General features: G+C 40.1%; 1 protein-coding gene across 1 annotated transcript in view; it reads right to left on the bottom strand.

Annotated features, from left to right (window-relative positions):
* DYRK1A (dual specificity tyrosine phosphorylation regulated kinase 1A) overlaps positions 1-13,295 on the bottom strand; it is a 117,246-nt gene that overhangs the window by 62,080 nt on the left and 41,871 nt on the right. Inside the window, exon 2 of the mRNA XM_081004431.1 lies at positions 9,734-9,815. Coding sequence (XP_080860557.1) covers positions 9,734-9,743 — 10 coding nt within the window. The 5' untranslated portion in view covers positions 9,744-9,815. The remainder of the gene's footprint in view (positions 1-9,733; positions 9,816-13,295) is intronic.

The raw sequence follows: 13,295 nt of genomic DNA, 5'->3' as shown, positions 1-13,295 counted from the left end.
TTAAGAACCTTTCTTCAGGATGAGAACAGAAATCACACTGCAGTGGCATGGCGGCAGCGGGAGGCCCCATTAGCAAAGTGGTACCTCAGATTAAGAACAGTTTCAGGTTAAGAACAGACCTCCAGAATGAATTAAGTTCTTAACACAAGGTACCACTGTAGTCTCCCCTCTCTAGCTCTATAATAGTAACTAGGTATATGAGCCAGGTAGCAGATGTATGGACCAAATGTATGATGCATTATTACCTCTTTCTAGTCTGTATGTTTCTCTATTTATTATATTTCTTGACTGTCCTTTACCATAAGGTCCCAGGATAGGTTATAAAAATGAAAGACACAATTATAAAACGCTTACAACCATAGAATTGTAAAAACAAACAAATCCATATATACAGTGGTACCTCAGGTTAAGTACTTAATTCGTTCCGGAGGTCCGTACTTAACCTGAAACTGTTCTTAACCTATACCGATTTCTGTTCTCATCCTGAAGCAAAGTTCTTAACCTGAAGCACTATTTCTGGGCTAGCGGAGTCTTTAACCTGAAGCGTATGTAACCTGAGGTACCACTGTAAAACAATTAAATACAATTCTATACATAAAAGCAATTAAAAAAGATCCAATACAGATGCAGACTAGGATAAAGATATCCACATAAAAGACTTACTGAGCATGGAAGTTATTTCATAGACACCAAGAAGGCAACAGAAATGGTACCTGTCTAATATGTGTTGTTGTTGTTGTTGTTGTTGTTGTTGTTGTTGTTGTTGTTTAGTCGTGTCCAACTCTTCATGAGGCAATTCCAAAGGGCAAGTGCCACTTAAGTCCCAATTCCTATAAAATGGTATCCTCTCATGCAGAATGCAGTGAACAATTGGGTATGTAAGGGGTGAGATGATCGTCTGGTTATCCTTGTCCCAAGCTGTACTGGGCTTTTACCCAAGTACTAGCACCTTGAAATTAGCTTGGTAGCTAACTGGCAGCCAGTGCAATCCTTTCAACAGCAGCATAATATGTCAAAGATAACCTGACCCAGTGTAGTCAAGACATCACATTTCACACTACGTGCAGCTTCTGGGCCAACCTCAACAGCAGCCCCACATAAGAGTGCATTGCAATAAACCAATCAGAGCATAGAATACAGTGGACAGGCTCTCCAGGTCTTGAAACAGCCATAGATAACTCTCTTACCAGCCAAAATTGGTAAAATTCACTCATAGCCACAGATGTCATCTGGGCCTCTAACAACAGATGGATTCAAGAGCACCCCCAGATTATGAACCTGCTCTTTCAGGAAGAGTACAACCCCATTCAAAACAGGCAATTGACCAAATATCCAGACTTGTGAACCACCCATTCACAAGGGCTGCCATCTTGCCCAGATTCAGACTCTGGTTGTAGGCCCTCATCCAGTCCACTACCAAATCCAGGCACTGGTTGGCCAGCATGTGCATGGACTCTACTAATTCAGATATTACAAAGAAATATGCTAATGACACTATGACCCAAAACTGCTAAAGACCACTCCCATGGCTGTCATACAGATGTTAAATAGCACTGGAAACAAAATGCTATCCTGCGGCACTCCTCAGCACAACAGCCAGGGGACCAAAATACAATCACTCAATTGCATTACCAAAACAGTTCCTGGAAATAGTGAGATTATTATCTTAGGGTGGTTGGAAAACTAAGTCAGCTCAGGAGGATGTCATGGTCAAGGGTATCAAAAGCCATCAAGAGATAAAGTAAGAATAATAGTCACACTTCTGTCATCCTTCTCCCAATAAAGGTCAGAGTGACCAAGGAAAATTCAGTTCCATATGTAGGCCTGAATTCAAACTGGAATGGGTCAAAATAATCTGTTTCACCCAAGAGTATTTGCAGTTGTTGCACTACAACCCTCTTTACCACCTTACCCCGCAAAAGTGGTACAGTAAGTCTGCAACTTATGCAGGGGTTACGTTCCAGGGATTGCACCTAAAGTCAAAATCACATAAAGTCAAAACACATTGGGATTGCCAATGACTTTTTTCCTGGATGCCTGTCCCCTTTTCAGTCCTTTTTAATATTTTTTTTAATTAAAATGCCAAGCATGTAAAGCTGAACATCTCTTTCAAGGCAGTTGGGATCCCTCACTTCTGTAAAGACACATTGACCACACCCTGGATCCACATAGCCTTACCAACTGGCAAGAGACGATGGCCTGCTTGTTTGGGCAGTTGTAGGAAGTAGAAAGAGAAAAGAAAGAGTGGGAGAACAACCCAAATGACAGCCAGAGTAACAAAGGAGAGACAAGACCAACCATACACCCACATGGGAGGTGCGGAAGGAGGCCATACCAGACCCCATTCACATACACAGCCAGATTAGAGGGGGGCGGATGGAAAAACAAGCCTTAATAGAGGAAAAGCTTGAGAGAAAACAGCAAATCAAGCAGGAAAGACAGACCTGCCTATGTCAAAGCAAGAAAATGACAGACTGAAGTGACATGGTGCATCCTGGGAGTCACCTGCTTCCTAAGACATTGTGCCTGCCTTCAATCACTTGGTAGGGCCCTAAAGCCCAACCCGACTGGCTCCCTCCCACTACATACTAGCTTTTCTGTGAGCACATGTGCATGCATATGTGCCTACAGAAACACTAGCAGACCTGGAATCAGTAGTTAGTTAGCCTGGTTGGGTTCAGGTGTCTAAACAATCCACTGTTGAGCTAAACCATTAGGTCTTCAACTTTTGGATCAGAACTCTTTTTCAGGTCCCAGCCTGTTTCAAGACCAAGCAGCACTACCATCACTGCAAATATATAGTGAAAAATTAAGAAATTGGTACCCAACTGGTTGTTTGGATAAAAATTGGGCCCTGGATCTGAAACGGTTGGAGACTATTGAGCTAACAAAGCATGGTTTGGTATTACATCTGAATGTGGGCAAGTGAAATAGCTTGGTTGGTTTTCATGGAACGGGCACTTCAATGAAAGGCATTTTAGCAAGTAAAACATGTCTTGATACTGTAGAATGCCCAGCACATTTTAATATACTGTCAGAAATAATGGCTGCTATAGCTTCTCTTTCTCATGTTGGCAATAATACTTTGGTCAACAATTTCAAAATAACGAACTATTATTATGCTGTCTGAGTTTTAAAATAGAAATAACTTTAAAAAGTCACACAGCTGCTCAGAAATTTCCAATCTCAACATTCCAGACATCTATCATTCCACAGTTTGTCATCTCCAGCTATAATCAAAATATTGTCACGAACATTGAATGAAGGGCAATTTTTAAATACTCATATACTTTGATTTCTTTGTTAGCCACATGCGTCTCAGAAAGGAAAACTTCACTCCTGGAAGTACCCTAATGGAAACAAGTATCACCTCAGTCCCACCTACACCTTCCACAAGAGCTAGCATAGTTTTTATTACTTGTTTTCCAATAGCTTTTTCACTTTCAGTAAAGCATACTTATACATAGGACCTCGACATTTACTTTCAGTATTTAAATAAAAATATTTTGAAGCCCACAATCCACCTTGGGCACCTAGAGCTATTTTATTTATTACATTTTGAGACTGCTTTTATATATACAGTGGTACCTCGCAAGACGAATGCCTCGCAAGACAAAAAACTCGCTAGATGAAAGGGTTTTTTGTTTTTTGAGCTGCTTCGCAAGACGATTTCCCCTATGGGCTTGCTTCGCAAGACGGAAACGTCTTGCAAGTTTGTTTCCTTTTTTTTAACACCGTTAATACAGTTGCGACTTGACTTCAAGGAGCAACTCATAGAACGCGGTGTGGTAGCCTTTTTTGAGGTTTTTAAAGACTTTGGTGATTTTTGAAGCTTTTCCAAAACTTTCCCGACACCGTGCTTCGCAAGACGCAAAAAATCGCAAGACGACAAAACTCGCGGAACGAATTAATTTCGTCTTGCGAGGCACCACTGTACATGGCCCTCAAATGTTTTACAAGGGGGGGGATGAAACAAAAAAGCTTGAAGTATAAAAAACAATCTATTACACAATTCAGTTAACATAGTTTTCAACCCACAGTTTTTTATCATAATTATTATAACTTGTTAAGCACAGTAGAAAGTAAATACAATTAGACAATAAGGAGAAATATTTATCCATCAAAACCCGAAAAAAATATATAGGTTTAACTAGTTTTCTGAACAAAATAAGTGAGTGGGATGGCAAGCAACCCTAGAAAGCAAGCACTGTTTTTAAAATCCTTACTTCTACTAGGCTAGCCTCTATGGAATACAGTGGTACCTCAGGTTAAGTATTTAATTCGTTCCGGAGGTCCGTACTTAACCTGAAACTGTTCTTAACCACTTTAGCTAATGGGGCCTGCTGCTGCTGCTGTGCCGCCGGAGCCCGATTTCTGTTCTCATCCTGAAGCAAAGTTCTTAACCTGAAGCACTATTTCTGAGTTAGTGGAGTCTGTAACCTGAAGCGTATGTAACCTGAAGCACATGTAACCCGAGGTACCACTGTATAGAGCTGGCTAATTAGAGGCATCATATTGTTAGTAGTTCAGATATGAAATGTCCAAGCTATATGGTACGTGCTTGCTACACGGAATACCATGATGTGCAGTGGTTCCTGCATTTTGGTTGGTCTTTGCAACCAAATTTATGGTCTTTGGGATATCCCTGTAAGAACATAAGAAGACCCTGCTGGATCAGGCCAATGGCCCATCTCCTCCAACATCCTGGTTTCACAGTGGCCAAACAGATGCCTGTGGGAAACCTGCAAATAGGATTCGAGCACAAGAGCACTCTCTCTTCCTGTGGCTTCCAACAACTGTATTCAGAAGCACTGCTGTCTCCAACTATGGAAGCAGAGTACAGCTAATAGCCATTAATAACCCTCTTCTCCATGAATTTGTATAATCCTCTTTTAAAGCCATCTAGGTTGGTGGCCATCACTGACTCCCGTGGGAGCGGGTGCCGTAGTTTAACTATGCACTACATGAAGAAGTGATTTCTTTTATCTGTCGTGAATCTTCCAACATTCAGCTTCATTGGATATCCACGGGTTCTTTTCTCTAAACTAAAAAGTCCCAAATACTGTTATCTTTTCCCATCCCCTTGATCATTCTGGTTGTCCTTTTCTACAACCTTTTCCTCCTCTATCTACAACACCATTTTTGAGATGAGACGACCAAAACTATACACAGTATTCTGAATGTGGTTGCACCATAGATTTGTATAACAACAATATATCAGCAGTTTGATTTCACTGGTTGGTGCTGGGAAATAAGCACGGAGGAACAGTGTGCAATTCAATGGATGTGTGGTGACTTGTAATGTGTTGTCAGAGGGTAAAGGATTCTCCACCTAGATTCATGAGCTGAGTGGATTTATTAACTCTTAATGATGAAGAGGCATTTTTTGCTGGCATTATATAGATGCCAAAATATTTCAACCATCTCTAAAGGTCTGCAACTAGCCTTCTGTAGAAACAGGAAGCTTGGCTAGCTAGAGACTTGTCTCACACAACAAGGCTTTGTTTTATTATCTAATATGTATAGATATTACAATTATTATTTGCAATATTTATTATCAGCATGTGGAAAGAGACAGTATTTTTCTTCTACGTTTTCAGCTAGGTATTTTGAATTTGAGCTTTTACCAAATAAAGGATAAAGCATGATGCTTTAACAGTAGCCTATTCTCTTATTGCTGCAAGCATGGCCCTATATTCTATGGGAGTGCGCTGATTTACAATAACCAATGAAAAATTCAGTCCTGAAAACGAAGCCTAAATTATAGTTCTGCCAATAAGCTAAGCGGCTAAGGGCTGCAATCCTATATATGTGTACCCATTAGGCCTTACTCTAAGGTTAAGTAGGTACAGGTTTACAGCCTAAATCATAATCTAGAGATAAATTTACATTTTATAATTTAGATCAGGAATTGTCTAACTATATGTTTCTCAAACAGTCAAAATAAAACAAAAAGTATGTACTGGGGAGAAAAATAATAATTTCTTGTGTTGCTTGTTTCATTTAAATATAACCTGTAAAGCTGTTTCTGCATGAAGGACTAGTGCAACCAAGAATTGTCAATCAGGAGATCATTGGCATGCATGCATAAATCCCTCTATCTTCCTCTTTTCCCTCAATTAAATATGCATAGGTTTTAAACAGAAGCAAACAAATCTGAAGACCTGCCATGGGATGTGAGACACTGGTATTTACGGCTTTGACAGATTCATATTCTTCTGAATTTCATATTATATTTAAGTAAAACCTTAATATAAAGTATCAAAATGAATTATATTAAGATAAAGCTTACTGTCAGTACAATCTGTCATAACTGAAGTCATAAATGCTCAGATTTAGGATTTTATATATTAAGTTTATTAGGTAACCAATGTCTTATTGTGCATTAGTCAAGACTTACACTTAATAAACTGTTAGTTTTCTTAACTCTCAATGAGCAAAAATCCCAAACACCTCACAGTAGGAAGTTTCCTCTCCATTAAAGATAGCAAATGTATGAAGCCAAAACAATCAAGTACAGTCATTACTTTTGATACTTGACTTAAAGTACTACTGCCACTATTGCCAGCTGCTGAGTTTCTCTCACCAACACTTGGAAATAAATAAATTCTGAATAAAACAATATTTCTGAAGTGTCTAACAGCCAAAGCATTCTTATTTTTTTGAATTAAATTCAGAAGTATATTTCACTCTAACCTGCTCTCTCCAAAGAAGTAATGATTACCCTTTCTCTAAGAGTCCACCCACTAGGTAAATGAACCTCTGGTCTTGGCGAGCCTCCTTACAGAAAAGAAGCAAACACAGAACATGCAGCTATATCTTTAGATGAGTAGTTTTGGTTTATAGGAGCCTCTATTTTCATTAATTTCTTTCTTGGGACACACTAAGTTCTCCAAGGACACCGTGTTTGGAGCTGACTGTCCCAAACCTTAAACAGCAAAAGCAAGCTCTATACCTTTTTTTTTAATCACAAAATGCTTCACCTACCTGAGGATTATAAACACAGCAACAGACCTATAGCCTATAGCCCAAAAATATGTAGTGGGAAAATGGAACAAGGAAATTAGGTCTCCTGTGGAAGTAGTAGGGCTGCAAGCACAAATTAATGTATGATCAGCTAATTAAAGCATTAAACAAAGACTATTTTTCTATTTAAATGGGAAAATGGTAGGAAATATCTGGCTTTTGAGGACAAGTATTTATAAATGTAAAATATGGATACACACACAAAATATGAAGGCAGAGATATGTAAAATATGAATAAAATATGTAGTGTTTATAGTTATCATACTGGCTTTCTACTGGACCCAGTCAATAAATCCCAAAATTTTTGTCCTGTATCTCATTAGGATTATCCAACAAATGCACCTGAGCAATTCTCTATTATCTGCCCTCTACATGGGTTCTTAAAATAAGTTCAGTTTGAAAGTTCTGGCCAATCTTACACCTAACTCCATCCATGACTGACTTGAAAATATGCACTACTGAGTCACATGGTTCATGTTTCCAAGTAAATGCACATAGGATTACAGCACTAGACTTCAAATGAGTGATCTTGCTTAGTGCCCTTGCAAGTATACAGAAAAAGCGAAACAGAAATCCATTAATTTCATGATTGCCCTCACTCAGATACAATTCTGAAATCTTGTGGAAAAGGGAGATGGACTGAGTGATAAAATATTTTCAATTATCAATCTAGTTAGAGCCTTTATTCCATTTATTTGAAAACCAATTTCAAAATGGGAAACATGATTTCTCTCTCTCTTGATGATAGCCTTTTAAAATTAAAATTACTTTAAAATTCATTCACCCTGTTTGCAAGGTACTCGAATTCTTCATTGCTTGTCTTCCTTTTTAGTGAGGTCTTTCCTTCCACCTTGAAAAACAGCCAGCAAGCAAGCCTCTGTTATGACTAGTACTTCTAGCCGACAGCTCCAAAGGCAAGAAGGATCTCCCCAAGAATCAGCTATAGTTTCAACAAGAGGTTAGACCAGGTGTGCCTAACAGGTGGCTGATAGGCCACATCTGGCCCCCAAGAGCTTTTTTGTGGCCAAGAGCTCAATGAATTTGTCATTTTAAAAAATTAAAGTTAATACTTTTTTTTAAAAAAATGTTGATTGCTCCACTATGATGATGCCAATAGGCTTTGTGCCGCCCCCCCCCCAAAAAATGTGTGTCTGTGCATACATATGCACATACCACTCTATTTTAGATAAACACAAAAGAAAAAGCATTATAAAGAGAATATATTTACAACCATTCTGTGAAAGAGCTAAAAAGATACAATGTGACACGTTATTCTGGAACTTTAGGATTCAGCACTTGAAAAATGATACCCATCTTTCAAAAAAAATTATCTGATTGTAAACCTAAGTCCTTCTATAGCAAAGTAGCTGTGTCATGCGGGAAGGGGGTGGGGCAAGCTGCTGTGCTAAATTCTCCCAACACTGGAGGAAAAAAGGTATCCATCAGGGTTGGTGGCCACTGTTAGCTGTAATCCTTTTGTAAAACCATTCAAGTTGCTGGCCATCACTGCCTTGTGTGTTCAAGTTCACTTTTGTCCATCTGATGCGTCAAGAAGTGTGAACACTTTTTTAACACACTTTTAAGCAAAAGAAAAAGGTGGAGAAGAGGTAAGTGGAAAAGATGTGAGAAAAACCATCTTGCTAATTTAAAAAATATATATCCAATATTCCAGGTGATGGTTAAAGGTAAATCTCAGGACAGCAAAGACAGAAGACTCCACTGTAAACTACATATACAAAAACACAAGATAATCAATGAACCGTAAACTTTTCCAGTTCTGCACTATTCACCAAAAACACACTTCATTTGTCTTCTCATTATGAATTGTTTTATAAAATAGAACTTTAGCCAAAGAAAAAAAAAGCTTTATAATATTCAGAACTCTTCGGGGGGGGGGGGGATTGTGATGGTTGAAACCATTTTTTGTACAATATATAGTTTATATATAAACAGTAGAGGTAGGTAACCTTTTGCCTTCCACATGCAGTTGATCTACAGCTGCCATCATCCTTGACCAATGGCCATGCTGGTTGCAGTTGATGGGAATGCCCTTTACTTTCAGTATAAAAATGCAATACAAAACTATCTGAAAAGTAATAATCTTTGCCAACATTATTCTATAAGCCATGTTACTGGGGATAAAACTATTGTGGTTCACAAGCTGATTAAACTCTGAATAACTTGAAACCATTTTTCCATTCTTTTACAAGATGCCAAACTTGCTATTTTAATAGATTTTTATCTAAGTTATGCCTCTCAAGCAAGAGTTTCTGATTTCCCTGCCCACAACATGCAGCAGAATGAAATGGTAGCACAAAGATACAATATAACAGAACATACCACTTCAGTCCAGACAATCAATCAATCCCCTAATTAAAAATGTTTTATGTAAATGGAACAGAACAGCAAATGGTTGAGGTAGAACTTTTCAACCTCATGTGCTAGTTTACTGAAACATGTTTCCTGCAATGGCTTCCATGGTGGGTGGAATATAAAGCTAACTAAATACATAAAAATATTCTACCACCTCATTATGCTTCGTGTACAACCAGCTGATGTTAACCGACAAGCTTTCTTGTTTGGTGACTTACTTGCCACAGGTTACCAAGATAGTGCCTATTTACACGTCTGACTTAATAAAATCAAAGTATGCAGTGATTAATATAAATCAGGAAACTTATAGGTACTTTGAAACTTAAAGAGTTACCTGTATGCATCGTCTTCTTTCAAATATCATACCATCCTGTGGGGTGGGGGGTGGGGATGTGGGGAGAGGCCAGCAGCAAACACTGTGAACACAAAAAACATTAGTTACCTATGTGGATTCAGACACAATCTAATAGGGTACGAACACAGGAACCTGCCTTATCCCAGGTCAGAGTATCTAGACCAGTAATGATTAGAGCTGTTCAAAACCTTCAATTGCCTTCCTTTTAACAATTTGAGAAGGGGAGGACACAGAACATGCTTTCAAAAAGGGTAGAGTGGGAGCAAAGTTCAGAGAAATTTATTCCTGTTTTCAAAGGAGGGGGCTGTGCTTACCTCATTTTACTGTTTTTTCTTCAAGCACTGTGTAAAGTAAAAGCAGAATGAAGCTCTTATGCCAGCTACATTGCATAGTCAGGTGGGAAACTCAGGAAGTGCTGCCACACTGGAAGCCCTGCATGGCTGAGAGTGTGCATGATGATTTTAAAAAGCTTTAAGAGAACCTTAAGAGCTTAGCAGCACTTCCTGGGACACCCACATGACTACACAACGTCATGTTGTCACCCCAAGAAGTGTTGCCAAGCTGAAAGGCCAGAATGAGAGTTTCATGCTGCCAGAATGGGCAAAGTGGTTTTACTTACACAACATTTAAAAAAAGGCTTCCTAGGCCACATTTTACAATACAATAAGTTATGTATGCATCTCTAAAAATGTTATGAGAAATTTGCATTGCACCTATGAAAGGTGCAAAAAATAGCTCCCAAATTCTCCAGGAGTGAATGGCCATGTGAAATTGGGGAACAAGTTTTGGCCTAGCACTAGTGAAGGCTACTCTGACTGGTAATAGTTGTCCAGGATCTTTAACAAAAGTCTTTGACAATGCCTGGAATCACACCCTTACATCCCTATATAGGGGTTATATATGGCAGGTATACTGTGGGTAGGAGGCAAAACAGGATGACAAACTCCTACTCACATTCTTAGGCAATGACAAAGAAAATTCAAAAGAGAGAGGAGATGAGACAGGGGCAGGTTTTAAGCCTCCCTGACAAGACTGGAGTAGCCCTAGGAAACTACATATCACCTGCTCTCTGATCCTATTTACCGTATTTTTCGCCCTATAGGACGCACTTTTTCGCCTCCAAAAATGAAGGGGAAATGTGTGTGCGTCCTATGGGGCGAATGCAGGCTTTAGCTGAAGCCTGGAGAGCGAGAGGGGTCGGTGCGCACCGACCCCTCTCGCTCTCCAGGCTTCAGGAAGCTCTGCGCAACCCTCGGGAGACGGGCTCCGAGGGTTGCACAGAGCTGCCTGCAGTCCCGGGCTCAGCGCAGCTCTGCGCGGCCATCGGGAGCAGGGCGCAAAGTCCTGCCCGGCTACCGATGGCTGCACAGAGCTGCCTGCAGTCCCGGGCTCAGCGCAGCTCTGCGTGGCCATCGGGAGCCGGGCGCGAAGTCCCGCCCGGCTCCCGATGGCTGCGCAGAGCTGCCTGCAGTCCTGGGCTCAGCGCAGCTCTGCGCGGCCATCGGGAGGCGGGCACGAAGTCCCGCCCGGCTCCCGATGGCTGCGCAGAGTGGCCTGCAGTCCCGGGCTCAGCGCACATCTCCCCACCGCCAGCCCCACAAGCTCGGGGGACAGCAGGGAGGTGGAGCGTGCCTTCCCGCTGTTCCCCAACCTGGTTCTTGCAGCCCCGCACCTGAGGGGGAATAAAAAAAAATTCTTTATTTCCCCCCCAAAAAATTAGGTGCGTCCTATGGGCCGGTGCGTCCTATGGGGCGCAAAATACGGTAATATGAGATGCCAGGGATTGAAGCTGGTGTCTTTGGCAGGCAAAGCATGTGCTCTACAACTGAAACATGGTCCCTACTTTAGAAATGTTCATCCAGACTGTGTCTGTGCTAACCATCCTTCCAGAATGGTCATTCTCTATTACAGTCAGCTGACTTAGTACAGTGTGGCCAATGACCAGCACATTGATATAGCTGGAAACAATTCTGTGTGCAATGGTTCCAAATCCTGGTCAGAGCATTTGAAATCCACACATCAAGAAAACTGTCTAAATCATATAGAGAGTTTCAATGCCAGCAACATGCATTCTTCTCCACAATAAGCGCAATACACATAGTGAGAGTGGCTTTCAGAAATTATGGTTTTCACATGGAGCTGCTGTCATATTGAAATACTTCAGCCATCTCCAAGTGGTAACAATGTTATAGTTGCCCTATGCAGGATTCTTTCTATTATCAATATCTATATAATTTCCTGAATCAACTTACATACCTTAATCCATAGTTTCAGATGGGTCATTTATGTTGCTCTGTACAATGTAACTTATTTTTCCACACTCTGCTTCTTTGTCTACTTCCTATGTCTGCTTACCAGACTGTAGACCAAGCACATTCCTTTGTCATGAGTAGGGCTGGGCAATATCTGGTTTTCAACATCATGATATATCACCAGCTAAATATCATTATATACCAATATATCACAGTGTCTGAAACAAGGATGGAGTTATGTAGAGGCACTGGCTGGCTTCCCACATTGTGATTTTTGCATAGCACATGCACACACACACACACCATGATTTGCAATATCTTGCCACATCAAAAATTATGATACTGATATCACCATATGGATTTCAAACAGGTTTTGGATGATACATCAATATATCACCCAGCCCTAGTCATGAGAAAGATCCTGGCTGAACTCTATCATCTTATGAATTCAAGCTCACCTTGATCACACTTCAGTTAATAAAGTCACTAGCTTACAGACTAGAAGAATGGGGCAAAAATATAAAGGCACAACACAATGAAACCAATTCTTCATTAGAAATGGACTAACAAATATCTATTATATTATACTCACTTTCTCCTGAAAGTGTTTGTCATACACTGAGATCTCAGTCACAGGGACTTTAAAAATAAATAAATTCAATTATATATAGTGCCTACTAAAATGAAATCCTCATTGATCTGCTACAACTCTTATAGACTACTATCATAGTACTTAGGTATTTAGCAAGAACTTAGGTAACTGCTTAGTTAAGCAAGTGAAGCTTCCTTCTTATTTATGGCATTTCTAAGAAAATTACATTTTATCACTCTCCTGTATCGGTCTCTACACTCACAGCACGCACCATAACCTTCCAACAGTTTGACTTCACCCCCCAAGGTGCATTCCTCCATTGTCTCCCAAGACAGATGCCAACAACATTTTATCACACATGCATGCTAATATACTCTACTAAACTCTAGGGTTTGAATCTGATTTTCCTCTTAAGTTATAATTTATTGTCTATAACTGTCACTTTTACTAGAATGAGGCTTGGGGACCTGTGGCCCTCCAGATTTTGTTCAGCTCCCATAAGCTCCACAATGGTATGTGGAGTAGTATGAGTTGCTTAAACACACTACAAAGCATTCCCGGTAAACTCCAAAATATTAGTTATCACTATGAATAGGAAAATGTGTGTGTGTGTGTGTGTTAAAAACCCTTCAATTTTGAAATACATTCACAGTGTGGAATACAGGAGGGGAAAGTGGGGGCTGCTGTTCAAGAAAAA

The sequence above is a fragment of the Podarcis pityusensis genome (assembly GCF_964106645.2).
Source record: "Podarcis pityusensis genome assembly, chromosome: 4".
NCBI lineage: Eukaryota > Metazoa > Chordata > Lepidosauria > Squamata > Lacertidae > Podarcis > Podarcis pityusensis.
The sequence above is the reverse complement of the archived record's forward strand: the minus strand, read 5'-3'. Positions and strand labels throughout refer to the sequence as shown.